Source organism: Manis javanica, chromosome 10 (genome assembly GCF_040802235.1).
Source record: "Manis javanica isolate MJ-LG chromosome 10, MJ_LKY, whole genome shotgun sequence".
Taxonomy (NCBI): Eukaryota; Metazoa; Chordata; class Mammalia; order Pholidota; family Manidae; genus Manis; species Manis javanica.
Window position 1 is genome coordinate 73,407,515 of NC_133165.1, and position 17,160 is coordinate 73,424,674.

General features: G+C 33.1%; 1 protein-coding gene across 3 annotated transcripts in view; it reads left to right on the top strand.

Moving 5' to 3' along the window:
• Positions 1-17,160, top strand: part of CEP290 (centrosomal protein 290) — an 84,193-nt gene that overhangs the window by 28,293 nt on the left and 38,740 nt on the right. For all 3 annotated transcript variants that reach the window (XM_073213343.1, XM_073213345.1, XM_073213344.1), the window contains 9 exons: positions 499-663; positions 1,048-1,197; positions 2,285-2,400; positions 3,604-3,706; positions 3,856-4,086; positions 7,339-7,512; positions 11,314-11,425; positions 13,835-14,040; positions 14,922-15,073. In XM_073213343.1, coding sequence (XP_073069444.1) covers positions 499-663; positions 1,048-1,197; positions 2,285-2,400; positions 3,604-3,706; positions 3,856-4,086; positions 7,339-7,512; positions 11,314-11,425; positions 13,835-14,040; positions 14,922-15,073 — 1,409 coding nt within the window. The remainder of the gene's footprint in view (positions 1-498; positions 664-1,047; positions 1,198-2,284; positions 2,401-3,603; positions 3,707-3,855; positions 4,087-7,338; positions 7,513-11,313; positions 11,426-13,834; positions 14,041-14,921; positions 15,074-17,160) is intronic.

Below are 17,160 nucleotides of genomic sequence, written 5' to 3' on the forward strand. Positions count from 1 at the left end.
TGTAGTAGCTATTTCATTCCTTTGCTCATCCTTTAAATTCAGATGCTGCATAGTTTCAAATCATTTACATATAAATTATCTCATTTTGACTATATAAAACCTTGTGAAGTGGACAGAGCTAACATTATTTCCTCTTCTTTAGTGATAAGAAACTAAGGTATAAAGCATACCACTTCCCCAGCTGGTAAGAGATTGGTTAAAATTTGAACCCTAGTCATCTTTTTCCTCTCCAACTCTTTTTCTAGTCTGCCAATATACCAAGATTAGCTAGATGTTTGTTAATTGTTATAATGAAGTAATTACTATGCTTGTTAATACTAATGTAAGTTAAACTAGAGTTTTATAAATTTAAATTAATAAATAAGTAGATTTGGCATATTTTGTTATGTATGCAATAGGAATAGTAAAATGCTTAAATGTGAAGTTTATTTAAAGGGAAGGTTTTTTTTGGATGATTTTAGTGTTTTTCTTCACACTTCTTTAATCTAAATATATTAGGCTATAGAATCAAAGAATGCTGAAGGAATCTTTGATGCCAATCTGCATTTGAAAGCCCAAGTTAATCAACTTACTGGACGGAATGAAGAATTAAGACAGGAGCTCAGGGAATCTCGGAGGGAAGCTATAAATTACTGTCAGCAGTTGGCAAAAGCAAATTTAAAGGTGACAATTTTAGTAAATAATAGAAAATGCTGAGCATTATGAACATAAGTTTAACATGAAACTTTAAGTTTTTTAAATGACTATGGCATACTATTTATGCCCCTGGTATTTTTTTTTTAACATTAAAAAAGCTCCTGTTTGGATTTTTTCTTTTAAATTAAATGGAAAAATAAACACCTTGTGATATAAGAGAATACAGAGACTCTAAATCTGTATCTAGGTATTCTAAGTAGAAATTAAAGCATGGTTTAAATAATTGGGGACAGGGTATTCTATAGTTACTTTTTAAAATCCTCAGTAGAAAGTGTAAATTTACTGCTTTTAAATTTGTCTTTCTTTGGGTGTAGGAGATGTGCTTCTCATTCCTGAACTGTTTGTTTCCAGATTGAGCATCTTGAAAAAGAGACCAGTCTTTTACGACAATCACAAGGATCAAACATTGTTTTTAAAGGAGTAGACTTACCTGATGGGATAGCGCCATCTACTGCCAATATCATTAATTCACAAAATGAATATTTAATACATATCTTACAGGTACTGAAAATTTTACATGTGAATAACAAAAGAAATTAATAGTATTTTTTTATTTAAATTTAATTTTAGTTTTTTAATTGAGGCTTTTAATTTTAGGCTAAATTTTTAAAATTTGGTCTTCATGTGTTCCTTTAAGTTCTTAGAATATTAATAGTGAGATATAGTTTACATAGATTTTGATGTTAGATGGACTAATAGGAATAAAAACAGTTTATTCCACTCATCATCATGAAAAGTACGCTGGCACACCTTGTACACTTGTGCAGACAAATACAGAAAGCTAAATATGAAAGTGTCTTTTATACGAAGTGTATGATTGACAGGCAGAATAACTCTTATGATTCCTCTTACTCTGCAGTACAGGAATACTGTCAACAAGTAATGGCAGGATGGCATTGTCATGTTACTTGAGATAAAATATGTGGTTTTTTTCAAACATATCATAAGCCTTGTGATGGATTAGAGAACACTAATTGGGAATCTTGAAAGCCTGTTCAAAGTAGCAAAACAGGTACTTGGCCTCCCAGTCCTAAAGCAGCAGAGAGTGATGGAAGTAGCAAAGCCTCTGGAACCAGGCAGACTGAACTCAAGTGTTAAGTCTGCATATATGTAAAGCACCTGGCACCAAGCTTGACATATGTTCTCAGCAAATGGTTGCTAAGTGTAGTGCTAAGGAGTTTTTTAATGTTGAGTAAGTTACTTAATATTTCTAATCTCAGTTTTTTCATCTTTAAAATGAAATAACTGAAAAGGATAATATGAGTGGAGGTGTAAATATGTGTGTTCACAGAAGTATATGTGGGGCAGAATGACTAGAGGTAAGTTTGTAACGACTAATTCTGATAGTATGGTTATTGTAACTCTCATATGATAAAAATAATTGTACCTGTTTTAGAGCACTTTTATATGTATTGCCTCATTCTATATGCCTTAAATTGAAATGTTCAAAATATTACAGAAATGACTGATTTGGTAACTATTCTCTTTTATATTTTTCTACAATCTTGTTAGAATATTAATTTATACTTCCAAATTTAAAATACATTCTGATGGTTTTTTTCATTGTTATTTTTAAACCAATTTTTAGGAACTAGAATATAAAGAAAATAAGTTAAAGAATTTAGAAGATTCTCTTGAAGAGTATAACAGAAAGTTTGCAGTAATTCGTCATCAACAAAGCCTATTATACAAAGAATATCTAAGGTATAGGTGTCATCAAAACTTTATAAAGATCATGGTAACATATTCTTGTTAATCATGAAAGTAATATAAAAAATATTGAGGTATTTTGTTTTACTTGCCCTCATGTCTTCTTCCCCTCCACTTTGTTTCCTTATCTTTAAAATTCTGTGATAGTAATATCTTTCCACAGGGTTGTTACTAAATTTAAGTGAATTGTTACATGAAGATACTCAAGATACAAGCATTTTGTAAATGCCATGGCACATATGAACACTTTGTAAATGTCAGCTGTTAGCATCATTTTTCATCATCACTGTCATCATTCTTCATATATTTTTATAAAGAATATGTTTCTGCATTGATATCATCTATATCAATAGAATATCTTCCTTAGTATTGATCAGAATACTTGATCAAAGGTGATTTAAACATGAAGGGTGATTATTATCTGATCTAACAAGAAGCCTGAAGCTAACTATAGGTCATATTTAGGGGTTGTCATTATCTCCTACTGTGGTTTTAAAATAGATGCTGGAGTTCAAGGAGCACGGAACTGTGCCCACTGAAGAACAGGGGCATTTTTTTCCACATAACTTTTTATTTTTAGATTAAAATTTTTTTTCTAGAGGCTTCCAGCAGACTGTGGCACAGATATTATGAGCTAGAATTGAGCTAGTAAACTGTCCCAGTCATATGTCCACGTCTGAGCCGAGAAAAATTACAGATGACTGTGGAGTCTCTCTTGGGAAGGTAGCAGTGTGCACAGTCTAGTGATTTTTAATGTTGTTTGCATTCTAAATATTTTACAAGTATTTAACACTTAAATTTAAGAGTTGGGTCAGAATATTGAGACTTAATTTCCAGAATTAATTTAGAGTATTGATTATTTTCCTAATCACTTTCTAATTTTTAATAAAATGTTTAAAAGATTCATCTTCAATTGTTTTAACCCTTATAGAGTGATGATTCATGGAATAATGAAAATAGTTTGATAAAATAGTTTCCTTACCTTATATTTATTAAGTAAAAATATAACTTGTAGGCTAAATCCTTTTTGAATGGATTATCAGGTGATTATCTGATCTTATGTTATCAGATACCAAGTAGGTAGCTATGCTGTCTCTTGTTTTATAAAAACTTAGTATTTCTGTAATCTATAGTTGTCTATTCCTGTAGTTGAATATCTTCTGAGGCTTATTCTCTTGTCATTTTTTTTGTTTTAAGTGAAAAGGAGATCTGGGAAACAGAATCTGACACAATGAAAGAGGAAAAGAGAAAACTTGAGGATCAAATCCAACAAGATACTGTAAGAGTAAAAGAATATAATGTAAGTAAAACACTTTTAAAATCAATATGCAATATTTATCACCATGATTAAAATCAGTATACCATATAATCAATATACAAGCCAAGATAGCTAGGTTTAACAAACAATATAAATGGAATATAAATGGAATATAAATATAAATTCTGCAGAATTTGCTCAACGTTCTTCAGCTGGATACGGATGAAATGAAAAAAGCACTTTCAGAAAGTAGTAGAAAAATCACAGTGCTGCAGGTGAACGAAAAGACACTCCTAAGACAGTATACTATGTTAGTAGAAATGGAGCGACAACTTAGAAAAGAAAATGGGAAACAGAAGAATGAATTGGTATCAATGGAGGCTGAAATTGGTGAAAAAATTGGTCGTTTGCAGCGATTTAAGGTACATTTTGGTTTTCTTCTGACTATATAAATTTTAAGATATGAAGAAGACAGGATTAGTATAATGAACAGCCATCACCTGGATTAACAGTTAACATTAGCATTCTGTCACAATTGCTTCATCTATTTTTTTGTTGGAATATTTATACTGTGGACATTTCTCTCCTAAATATTTGAGTGTGTATCTCTGAGAAACAGTTTTTTGTTTATATAATGACAATTTATCACACTTAACAAAATAGACAATAATTCTTTTACATTATCTAATATCCAAAACATCTTCACATTCCCTCAGTTGTTCCAGGAACCAGTCAAGGACCCTGCATCTCATTTGGAAGTTACATGTCCCAAGTCTTTTAAATATAGAATCTCCACTGTTTGTTTTTTCTATCTGAAAAGTATTGAAGATTTATCTGATTATTTTCTTGCACAGTTTTACTTGTTCCTCTATCCATTGTATTAACTAACAGTTAGCTCTGAAGCCTTGGTTGTATCAGGTTAAACATTTTTGGCAAGAACACTTCATAAATAATGCTTTGCACTTTATTTTATATTACTTCAAAAGATGGAATGTGTGGTAGTCCTAGTTTTCATGATTGATTACTGTATTAATGAGGGCAAAGCCATATCTCTATTATTAAGTGATTTTGTTAACTGGTGATATCTTGGTACCATGCAAATAACCAATTTTTTGTCAGTCCTCCTAATGCTTTAGCATCTACTGATGATCATTACTGCCTTTCTCAGTTATTTCATTAGGAGTTGCAAAAATCATGGTTTCTACTTATGCTTTCAACATTTATTAGTAGATATTTGTTTGTGTAATAAAGAGCTCTCCCTCTTTAGCCTGGGCTATTTGGTTATCTTGAATTATAGATCACACTAAAAAGGCAAGATAAAAACTTCATTCTTTCCTTGTAATAACCAGTTTTCAGAAATCAAAGTTGGTGTACTCTACATCTGTTTTCCACTCCCTCAGCTTTTTTTTCTTTAACTATCATTATAGACTCACACAAGTTTAAATATTCTGTGTGTTTTAGTTGGTTGGAGTCATTCTTTTGTCTCAACTTTAGCTAGTGGGAGCCTTTTAAATCTGGCTCTGTGTCCTTTTGACAAGAATCCATTAGTCATTGAACCAAGTTTCAAAGCTTGGTTTGTTTTCTGGCACAAGATCTCCAAGACTTACCTTAGATACTCTTACCCAGACTTGAAATAAGCCATTTCTCTAAAAAGCCCTGGTCCTTTTTGGTAGAGAAGGCATTTCCATACCAAAAACTGGTCACTAGGTGTCATTGCTCTTAAGGTTTCAGTGGTGGGCAAGTTAGGGAAATATGTACATATTAAACTATGAGTTTATAAGGTTATTTCCAATTCATATTTAATACTATGGTATAAGTTAACAGTATGGATCTTCTACTGATCTTTGATTTTATACCTGTACTTCTCTTTTCTTACATGGCAATCTCTATTATTAACATTAAATATTTGTTTTATCCTACAATATCACACATTAGTTTGAAGACAGTCTTGTGTTGGTATTAACAACAGCGGTGCTACCAGATTTAGTTTACACTTTCTTTACAGTTGTTATATTCTTTAGAGTATCTCTCACTAAGGATGTGTAGTTAAGGCAATATATTCTAAGGTAACTTGAAATAATCCTCCTCTTTTTGTGGTTATGCTATATGTTCGATATATAGTTAGGCTTTTGTTTTCTATTTCAGGGTTTGCTTTTGTTTTCTTTTTTCATTGAATTTGAATATATAAATATGCATGTGTTCAGTCACAGAAATCTTCTGTCCCTATGCCTTTCACTCCGTTCTGCCCAAACCCCTGTAGGTACCTAATTTTCTTTCTAATGTTTCTTTTTGCAAATATTAACAAAAACACAAAAAGGTGCATGCCATGTGTACTCTTCGCCTTACTTTACATCTAATCTTAGTTTATTTTAACCATGTACATGTTCAGTTTACATGTTTAAATTTGCATAGCATCATGTAAACACAGATTTCAAAATAAAACCAAATGAACTTGGGTTCCCTACCATCCCTTTTTAAAGATAGTAATGGGTGAAATTGTCACACTAATAACCTAACATTAGTGTGATCTTAGAGCTGACACCTGATGTAACAAGGAACCTGTTAAAAGTGAACTCTTTTTGTTTGGACATGTAATAAGGAAATTTTGAGACTTAGAAATATTCTTGTTTTTATTTTTGCAGTAGGTTTTGTAGAATATACTTTTCTTGGACTATTACAAATATATCTAGTGCGTGAAATACAGGGGAAAAAAGAATTAGAATGTTTTCTTCAACCAGATTGTTGAACCTGAATTGTTTTTGGCAACAATTGGAAAGTCAAAAAAGGGGTGTATGTATTATCTTTAAGGAATGGGAAACCCCTCCCCCAACCATTAATGAATGAAAACTGTATTCCAAGGGTAAAGCAGAGTAGCGTATACTTGCTTAGAAAGAAAAGTTGTCAAAATGAGATCTAAAAGCACCATTACAAATATTTTCCTTTATGGATGAGTTAGAAATTCTTTCTTCCTCACTTCGTAAGTTTGGTTATTCCTTGTACTAATTCATCAGTTTCCTTTGGAGAGAACTTCAAAGTTCAGACTTTGTTTGACGTTAATACAGTGTATTTGAATAGTGACTTTTTATATAGCTCTGGAGCTGATGAGTAGAACATGAGCCAAGTAACTTACAGCCTTTGACATTATTTAGTACAGGTCGCTGTGATGGGGAGGTTTTTGTCCCTAAGTAGTGTTTCCTTCATGTAAACAAAAAGTTTCCTCTTATTTAACCCCTCCATCTGTATAATAGCTGAGCTATAAAGGTTACCTGTGGTAATGCTAATTTTGCCATTCAGCTGTCTAAAGGCAAGTTCTTTTTGTAGTCTTAACAGAATTTAGAAAAGCCGTCCAAAGATACATTCTGAGTAATATGTTTTCTTGCCACTGTGTATTACGTTTTTCTGAAATTAACTGAATTTCATTTTACTATGACAGGAGTTGTAAAAGGATTCCCTTTATTTTTATTTTTATTATGATTTTAAATTGCCAAATAACACTGTTTCTTATATGAAAGAAAATAATTATTGTGATATTTTTATTACATGAGAAATACTGTTTTTAAGTGATTCTTAATTGTGTTTTGCTTCCAGTTGTATTACCTTAGCCTCCTCAAAAATTGCTAGTGCTTCACAAGAAAGAAATACCAGCTTAACTCAGTGTATCCTTATTTACATAGGAAATGGCCATTTTCAAGATCGCAGCTCTCCAAAAAGTTCTAGATAATAGTGCTCCTCTGACTGAACTAGAATTGGCCAATAAACAATACAATGAACTAACTGCAAAGTACAGGGACATCTTACAAAAAGATAATATGCTCGTGCAAAGAGCAAGTAACTTGGAACACCTACAGGTAAGTTTGTGTAATCCTTGAATCTTGTGGTATTAGCCATTCTGCTTTGATGATAACTTAACCTATAGGTACACAGTGACTTCTGAATGACTTCATCCAGGTCATCCTCCTTGGTCCACTTACATGACTTTGCTCATTCAAACCTCTTTCCCAGGCACTTAAAAATAAAAAAAGAGCATGGAACAGATAGGATATTTTAATCTAAGGGGAAGCATCATTAAGGACCCACCCCTTTCCCTTAGCTCTGATCGCAGTGTAAATTATTCTCTCATGGTCTCTGGCTGATTAGTGTTGCTTGGGATGGATGTGACTGAGAGTGAATAAGATAATGGCTCTTCCTGGACCATGGATGAGCTCTGCAAATTTCCATCCTTTCTTACTGTAAATACAGAAAAGCAGGATGGAGTGTCCTAAGTCTCATTCGGTCTGTGAATGTGACCCACTAGGCCTCCCTACACTCAGTAGGCAAAACAAGCTCCTGATTTGTTCATCTTCATCTTCAGAAATAGGAGTTTATGTCTTTTGCCTTACTCTCTTTTTAATCCTCTGATAGGAGTGGAATGAGATCTAGTACTGTTAGCTTAAAAACTTTTACTTTCTTAGAAGGACACATTCAGTAAAGCAAAACATATATAGCTTTCATATAGACATATAGTTTCTGAATAGCTTTCAATGACAAAATTATCTGAATCATTATTTATTAATACTAAAAAGAAATAATCATGGTCAGTTTAATTTTTACTGTTTTTGCTAAAGAGATGATTATGTTAATTTTTATAGAATATTCTGAATATTCAGGTATAGTAACAATTTATTTTCTTTTTTTCCATCTTTCATGTCCTTTTCCTCTCCTCTCTAGCATTAGAAAATCCTTAAGTAAGGAATCTCCTGTAGAAAACATCAATGAGTAATTTTTAACTTTATCTTCTTGAAGAATATTTTTCATCTTAGAATTTAAAAAATTTTGTGTTTGTATGCCTTTCTCTCCTTCCCACATTTCAGTTTTAATTCTGTGTCTCTAAATAGATCTCTAAATAGGTATTTCTCTACATATCTATTAACAATGTCTTACTTTCATTCTTTATTACTTTTATTGTAGTAGCCATTACTCATATCCCTATCTACAACATTACATCCTTACTACCACCAGAATGATCATTCTAAACATTGTCACCCCCTTGCTTATTAAAGTCTGTCACTTAAAGAATGAAAGTCCAGTTCTTTTGTGATTATCCCTCACTTGCGTCATGTCATCTTCTATGACACTTTTTAAGTTTCACACTATTGTTTAAGAAACTGAACTGCCATCTCTCTGCAAGTATTTTTTTTCCTCAGTGTATTATTTTATACCTACTCTTTCCTTTGTCTTTTAAAAAGCCCTTCCGTCTCTTCCAGTTCATTTGCTTAATGAGTTTCTTTTCTGGTTTTGATACTTTGTTCAGGCATTTTTTTTTTTCTCTGGAGCATCTCCTTCTTCACAGAACAAAGTCACTCTCTTGGGTCTGTATTCATCCTTAATTTTGTACCTAGTTATATAACATCATATTATAAGTGTTTATATGTCTGCCTACCCTACCAGAATATAAGCTTCTTGATATCAGGAATCTATTTACATTCATTTTTGTGTATTTAATACCTCTGGTTTGGCACAGAATTATGGTTAATAAACGCCTCAGAGAGAGATAAAGGTGTAAAGTCATGGTGCAAAGGTTATCAGGAAATCATTGGTGCTCTTGAGAGTAAAGTTTCATGAGAATAAAGGTGATGAAAATCCAAGTTCAGAATATAAAAAATAGAGTGCATTATAAGGAAATACAAAACTGAGTGGGTGATAAAGCAATAAAAAAACTAGAAATGTAATGGTTGAAGGAAAGAGAAATAGATATAGGTTGAGGTAGAATCGAGGAGGATTTGTTTTATCAGTTTTTGTTTTTGTTTTTGTTTTTTAATGAAAGAGACCAGTGAAGTTGGAAGGGAGAGGGAAAGAAAATTCAGAGCTAATAGGGAGAGAATGATTAAAGATGAGAGATGAGAGTGGTAGAAGTGAGTGGCATTGTTAGCACTGGGGAAGAAAACAGAATCTGGAGGAGGACCAGAATTATTCTTGACAGAGTCTGAAAGTAAAGGAAAAAAGGGTAGAAAGATATTTAAAACATTCTAAGTCCTCTTTTGTTTTCCTTCTGTGTTTTTACTCTATCTAGAACTGGGTTGTAATTGTGCACATTACCAGAAAGTCACAGTTTACTTCCTTATCTTGCTTTTCATTGTAACATCCCCTTTTGTAAGAATCTCATTACCCTGTTTTATTATTCTTCACAATACTTATTACCTGGTACTGTGTTGCCCATTGGCTTGTTTTCCAACTACTTCACCAACAACTAAGTTCTAGGACAGGATTTCTTTACCACTGAAGTCCAGAGCTTAGAAAACCTGACATATAGCAGACATTTTATTTGTTAGAAGAAAGAATAAACAAGCTTTAAAATATTTTATTTATGTGCCAACTCCTACACTGATGTGTCCAGTCTGATTTCTCAGTACTATATGGAATTACCTACTTTACAACTCATGTTTCAAGGGCATCTCAAATTTAACATATGTAAATGAACTCCTGATATCTATTTCTCTCATAATTGTTCCTGTATCAATATATGCTACCATTGGAGTTATTTCCTAGTCATTTCTTTAGCCTGTCATTTTTGCTTCATAAATGTAATTAATTCACGTGTGTCCTCTTTTCTGCTTTCACTGCTGTGACCCTAGTCCAAACCAGGTCATCACTCACCTGGACCTTACAGTATCTTCCTGACTAATTGCTGATTTCTTTATTTACTTCTTTATTTATTCTCCACGTTACACCCAGAATGATTGCTTAAAATGTCTTCTTTGAAATATTTAAATAATCCCCTATTTTATATTAAACTAAATGCCAGTTCCTTATTTTGACATACAATGCCTTGCCTGGAATTGCCTCTGTTCTCTCTCCAACTTTATCTTCGGCCATTCTTCACTCTCATTTCTGCTCACATGCTCAAGCCCTATGACACTCCATACGCTTTCCTGCTTAAGAGCACCTGGGTTTACAGTGTATCAGCTCTTTCCATGACTGCTTTCTCATCATGATTGGCTCCTTCTCATACCTTAGGTTTCAGCTTAAATGCCGCCTTTCAAGTGTTTAATACCTTCTTTAACCATGCTGTCTAGATATACCTCCTTTTATTCTCTGGGTCCATACTCTGTTTCTTTCCAACTTGACTATTTTAATGATTTTGTTTGCTCACCTGTTTACTGTCTGCTGCCTTCCACACCCTCCCCAACTCCTGTTGCATTTACATACCCACAGACACCAAACGGTGGGACTTGGAAAGGCCAGAATTTTGTCTGTTTCTTTTTACTATGAACAGGCAGAACCTGTCATGGATGGCATGCTAGGAATGTGCAGTCACGATCTGTGTGAATGAGGAAAGTGAGCACTGGTTTGGGAAGGTTGTGAAGCTGAGTGAGTACTCCAGCTTGGCCAAGAAGAGCATGACAGAAGCTAATACTCAGAAGTCTAGGGCCTCATATTGGATACAAAAGATTTTGATGATTATTTTAAAATAATATTTTTTATATGTGTGTGTGTGTATATCCATATGTATATGTTTTACCTGTGGGGGAACTTCTAATCTTGTAAAGAAACAAACAAAAACGATCTTGTGAGTTTTAGGAGATAATATATAAAGTTAGGACAATGTCACTTCTACAGTATTAGTCTTAATCACAGTGTGTTTTTTTTGGTGATGTTTCTGTTCTATTCAGTGTGAAAATGGATCTCTAAAAGAACAAGTGGAGTCTATAAGCAAAGAACTGGAGATTACCAAGGAAAAACTTCACACTATTGAGCAAGCCTGGGAACAAGAAACTAAGTTAGGTAAGTATGATGACTCTGATAATATAAAATAATTAAGATATAATAGTGAATATTTTTCATTTAAAGTTTATGTGCAAGATGAAAATGAGGTTTTTGATAAAAGTAAACTCTGCCTAACAGTTTAATTTGTCAGGCAATTGATGAATATCTTATACTAATCTCTACCAAAGTTTGGTTCTCAGTTATATATTAAATTAGATTTACTCGTGAAATTATATGCTAAAAATTTATAAGTAAGCATTAGCTATTTTGAACCATTTGATAATCAAGACTGGTGATAACTTTGAAATACCTATATTTTAATGATCGTATTCAGTTATTTTATTTACATGTAAAGTAAAATTAGGAATATATCATTGGATATTTTTAAATTAAAAGATAATCATAGAACATCAAAAAAATTTGAAAGGAATTTGTATTGACCAACATCAAATAAATTTGCTGCTTTGGATAAGGTGTTTTTACTGTTTTCCCAACCTTAGAGTTCTAATGCTTTCAAGTTTCTGTTACTAAATAGAGCTGTTTTATTGGACTGGTAACTGAGACATGTAGTTTAGAGAGGCCTCACATTGGGAAGTCTAGAATAAGCTGCTATCAGAAATGCAATTTTCAATTCATTAAGTGATAAAAGCGAATTGCCTTGCATGTAGCTCCTACATGAAAGATAATACCATTTTAAAATAAGATGTAAAAGAGAGTTTTACATGCAAGTTCTCTGTTCATATTAGCCCAACTCTCTTTAGTAAGTGTTGAATTCCCTAAGGAAACTCCTTAATTTTCAAATCCCTTAATCTCTCCAGTGCATGGCTTTATATCAGTGAAGTTTTAAAGCTTTTCTTATTTCCTGTTGCCCTTATATTGTTGCTTTAAAGTGTCACCTTACCAGCTTCTATCATCCAAGAATTGGTTGGTATCAGACTGTTGTCCTCTACCCTCTAAGAACATGCCAAACACAAGGACGTACAGATGGCTGGTCTGCTGCAGCCCCTGTGGCATGCCTCTCTTCATTCTCAGAGTTTAGCAGAAAATAGAATGGAGGGCTTTTATGTTCCTTATATATTTATACTCAGTGCATTTTTCTTTCTTTCATTATGGTTGCCTGAATGAGTTGCTCTTCCGTAATGGACTGGTTTACTATCTCAGCTTCTTTTAGTAATCATTGCTGCTCATTATTAGATCAGTTATTCTAAAATCGTATCTGGAAAGATACATACAGAACAAAATGATGTACTTCTTAAAACAGGAAGATACCCAGTTTTTTGTTTGATTCCAAAACATTTATAGTTCTTTGAGTAAACTCAGTTACTAAACTCAAGTTTGTAAAGCTAGCAAAATAGGGGGCATTATTGGTGTTACCCAGAGACTCTGTGGAGTGAATCACTGCTTAGGTCCTTAAAATAATTGACATCCCTTGAACATATGATTGATTCCCTAAAATATAAAACACTACAAATTTTGTTTTTTCCCTCGAGCATGTCATGTCTGTTATGCAAAGCAAAAGTATTAGTTTTCTCTTTCTTCACAAAAAATGGTTAAGTAACTAGTGACAATCCCATGTAATGCCTTTTCATCGAAAATTAGGAGTTTTTAATTCTCTTTTCATTTAACCACAGACTTTTATGTTTGAAGACAAGCCATACAACTCTGCTTATAAGATTAGGGTGTAGTAATGGTGTGGGGGTTGGATCACAGGGAAGACAGTGTAACACAGAGAAGATAAGTAGTGACTCTGTGTCATCTTACTACACTGATGGGCAGTGCCTGCAGTGGGGTATGGTGGGGGACTCGATAATATGGGTGAATGTAGCAACCAAATTGTTTTTCTTGTGAAACCTTCATAGGAATATATACCTTAATGAAAAGAAAAAAAAAAGATCAAGGTGTAGTAACTAATAAAAGAATTTAAAATATTTGATATTAGATATATACAAAGGCCACATAGTACTGATGGTTAAAGAAGATTTGGTGAAACCTCTAAATCATATGGCATTAGATTTTATTTTTCAGCTTCCTCTGTGTGACTTTAAAAATAAAGTCTTTGCACTTGTATCACCCTTCTCTGTATTGCTCCTTATACAGTTTATATCCTTTCAGCTAACAAAATATTTATTTACCCTTTTAGTTACCCACATATGATACCTTCTACACTATATCTTTTACCTTGTTGTTTCAATAATACTAAGAGGAATAATTTTTATTACCATTTGATTGATGAAGAGTGTAAGTTCTGCAGAGATTGAATGGGATAGGTAGTATGCAGGCAGGCAGTAACAGAGCTAAGACTGCAGGCCAGGTCTGTCATACTTCAAAAGGCTCATCTTTTTTCCATTGGGATCAAATTACCTCCATATATGCAATGTCTAAAGTGTCTGGGATATAACTTTGATAACAAAGTATTGTTACATGTAGGTAATGAATCTAACATGGATAAGGCAAAGAAATCAATAACCAACAGCGAAATTGTGTCTATTTCAAAAAAAATCACTATGCTTGAGATGAAGGAATTAAATGAAAGGCAACGGGCTGAACATTCTCAAAAAATGTACGAACATGTGAGGACTTCATTAAAGCAAATGGAAGAACGTAATTTTGAATTGGAAACCAAATTTGCTGAGGTTTGATACCACAATTTTTATCATGTAATTATAGAGTAAAGAATTAGCATGATAGACATTGTATTATTGTAGTAGGTTTGTTTTCATCTCTGGAGTAGCATATTTATAAATGCTTGTGTTTCTTGTAGTGGATACATAAAAGATGTGTTTTTAAATCTGAAATATTTTAAATGAAAGCACATGTTTCTGTGAAATGAGTTATTTCTCATCAGCATTTCATTATTAGATATAATGTACAAAAAGATATTATTTGCTTAATAATATAATTGCCTTCCACTACCATCCATTCATTTAACAAATGTATATTGAGTGTCTATTACTATACAGGGGCTTGGGTTATAGCAGAAAATGAAATAGTTGTCTCTGCTCTCAGGGACTTTATAGTGTAATATATGGTCCAAATTATTAAACCAGATGGCAATAAATATAGTTTGAAAATATTCAACAATTTATAATGAAGTAGCACCTTTAGAATTAGTATATTTTTCAAAATATATATTTCATTTTATTTTGAGTCTCTAAATAGATATCAGTAAGATTTTATTTTCTCATTTAGATTTATTTATAGATGATATAATTGAAGTAAAATATAATGTGTTTACTGTAATACAAGCAAATTAATAATATCCAAGATTCAGATATTATTAGATTATGTATTGCCTAATATAAATGACTTTGGTGGTTTGGCATATAAACAGAGTTCTCATAATTTCTTCCTGATTCTCTCATTACCCTCTTCAGTCTATTCTTATACTTCACACCCACTTAAGTATCTGGACTAGCACAAAGGAAAGAAGACTGTGTTATACCAAAAGCTAAATTGAAAGGGAAATCTTGCCCAAAACTGATGTTTCTGAACATTTTTTGTTACTCTTTCTTAGCTTACCAAAATCAATTTGGAAGCACAGAAGGTGGAACAGACGTTAAGAGATGAATTAGCTGAGAGTGTGAGCAAGACAGTAAGTGATGCTGATAGGCAACGAATTCTAGAATTAGAGAAGAATGAGATGGAATTAAAAGTTGAAGTGTCAAAGTAAGTGCATGCAAACTTTCTAGTCACTTGATTAGATGTGTCTCCTCTAATTTATCTTTAAGAAACCTAATTCCAGTGGTATAGATGTAATATTCTTAGTAGAAATTAATAACTGGTTTGTTTTTATAGGAACAGGGTTAAATAATATTAAGATTAATTTTAACAGGTATAAATTAAGGAAATTATTTCTCAAGATGTCACATTTTTGGAGTCCAGGAATAGTATTGCAGAAGAAACTGAACTTGGAATCAAGACCCTATGAGGTCTAGTTCTTCAACATACTAATTATTTTTGAACGGAAAGGTGGTGGCTGTTTAATTTATTCAAACTTAAGTTTCTTTACGTCATTAAAGCAGTAATAGTGTTGCCTCTGCCTGTTTCATAAGGTTGCTATAAAAACAAGTTCAGATTTTGATTCAGTTGACATTTATTAGGAATGTACTATGTACTGTGCTAGGTATTAAGTATATTAACTTATACAGTTATACTTAATAATCCTGAAGTAATATTGTTATTTTCATTTTCATGTTGAAACAGTTTATCAGCTTATTATTTACAAAATATATGTAAATACTGTGTGCCAGGTAGATGCCATGTTCTTAACTCTCCTTTGTAATTATGTGTTACTACAGTAGAAAAGTATGAGGAGGCCTGAGTTGATCCGTCAAGCACAGATAACTAGTAAAAATGGTTTTATAGTTTACCCAGAAAGTTAGAGACTTTTTTTTACAATATAAAGGGCTCCTTTCTTTTTTTTATCCTTCCTCTCACTTCCTGGACCTCATCTTTTGAAGTAAACTAATTTGTAAATACACTCATTCTATTATATTTTAATTAAAACTTACCTAACTGGTGATGAGTTTTTTTTTTTTTGGTATCATTGATCTACAATTACATGAGGAACATTATGTTTACTAGACTCCCCCCATCACCAAGTCCCCTCCACAAACCCCATTACAGTCACTGTCCATCAGCATAGTAAGATGCTGTAGAATCACTACTTGTCTTCTCTGTGTTGCACAGCCCTCCCCGTGCCCCCACACATTATACATGCTAATCATAATGCCCGCTTTCTTGTTTTCCCCCCTTATCCCTCCCTTCCCACCCATCCTCCCCAGTCCCTTTTCCTTTGGTAACTTTTAGTCCATTCTTGGGTTCTGTGATTCTGCTGCTGTTTTGTTCCTTCAGTTTTTTCTTTTTCTTACACTCCACATATGAGTGAAATCATTTGGTACTTGTCTTTCTCCGCCTGGCTTATTTCACTGAGCATAATACCCTCTAGCTCCATCCATGTTGTTGCAAATGGTAGGATTTGTTTTCTTCTTATGGCTGAATAATACTCCATTGTGTATATGTACCACATCTTCTTTATCCATTCATCTACTGATAGACACTTAGGTTGCTTCCATTTCTTGGCTATTGTAAATAGTGCAGCAGTAAACATAGGGGTGCATCTGTCTTTTTCAAACTGGGCTGCTGCATTCTTAGGGTAAATTCCTCGTAGTGGAATTCCTGGGTCAAATGGTATTTCTATTTTGAGCTTTTTGAGGAACCTCCATACTGCTTTCCACAATGGTTAGACTAGTTTACATTCCCACCAGCAGTGTAGGAGGGTTCCCCTTTCTCCACAACTTCGCCAACATTTGTTGTTGTTTGTCTTTTGGATTGTGGCAATCCTTACTGGTGTGAGGTGATATCTCATTGTGGTTTTAATTTGCATTTCTCTGATGACTAGCGATGTGGAGCATCTTTTCATGTGTCTGTTGGCCATCTGAATATCTTCTTTGGAGAACTGTCTGTTCAGCTCCTCTGCCCATTTTTAATTAGACTATTTGCTTTTTGTTTGTGGAGGTACATGAGCTCTTCATATATTTTGGATGTCAACCCTTTATGAGTATATTCTCCCATACTGTAGGATGCCTTTTTGTTCTATTGGTGGTGTCCTTTGCCGTACAGAAGCTTTTCAGCTTGATATAGTCCCACTTGTACATTTTTGCTTTTGTTTCCCTTGCCTGGAGAGATATGTTCATGAAGAAATTGCTCATGTTTATGTCCAAGAGATTTTTGCTTATATTTTTTTCTAAGAG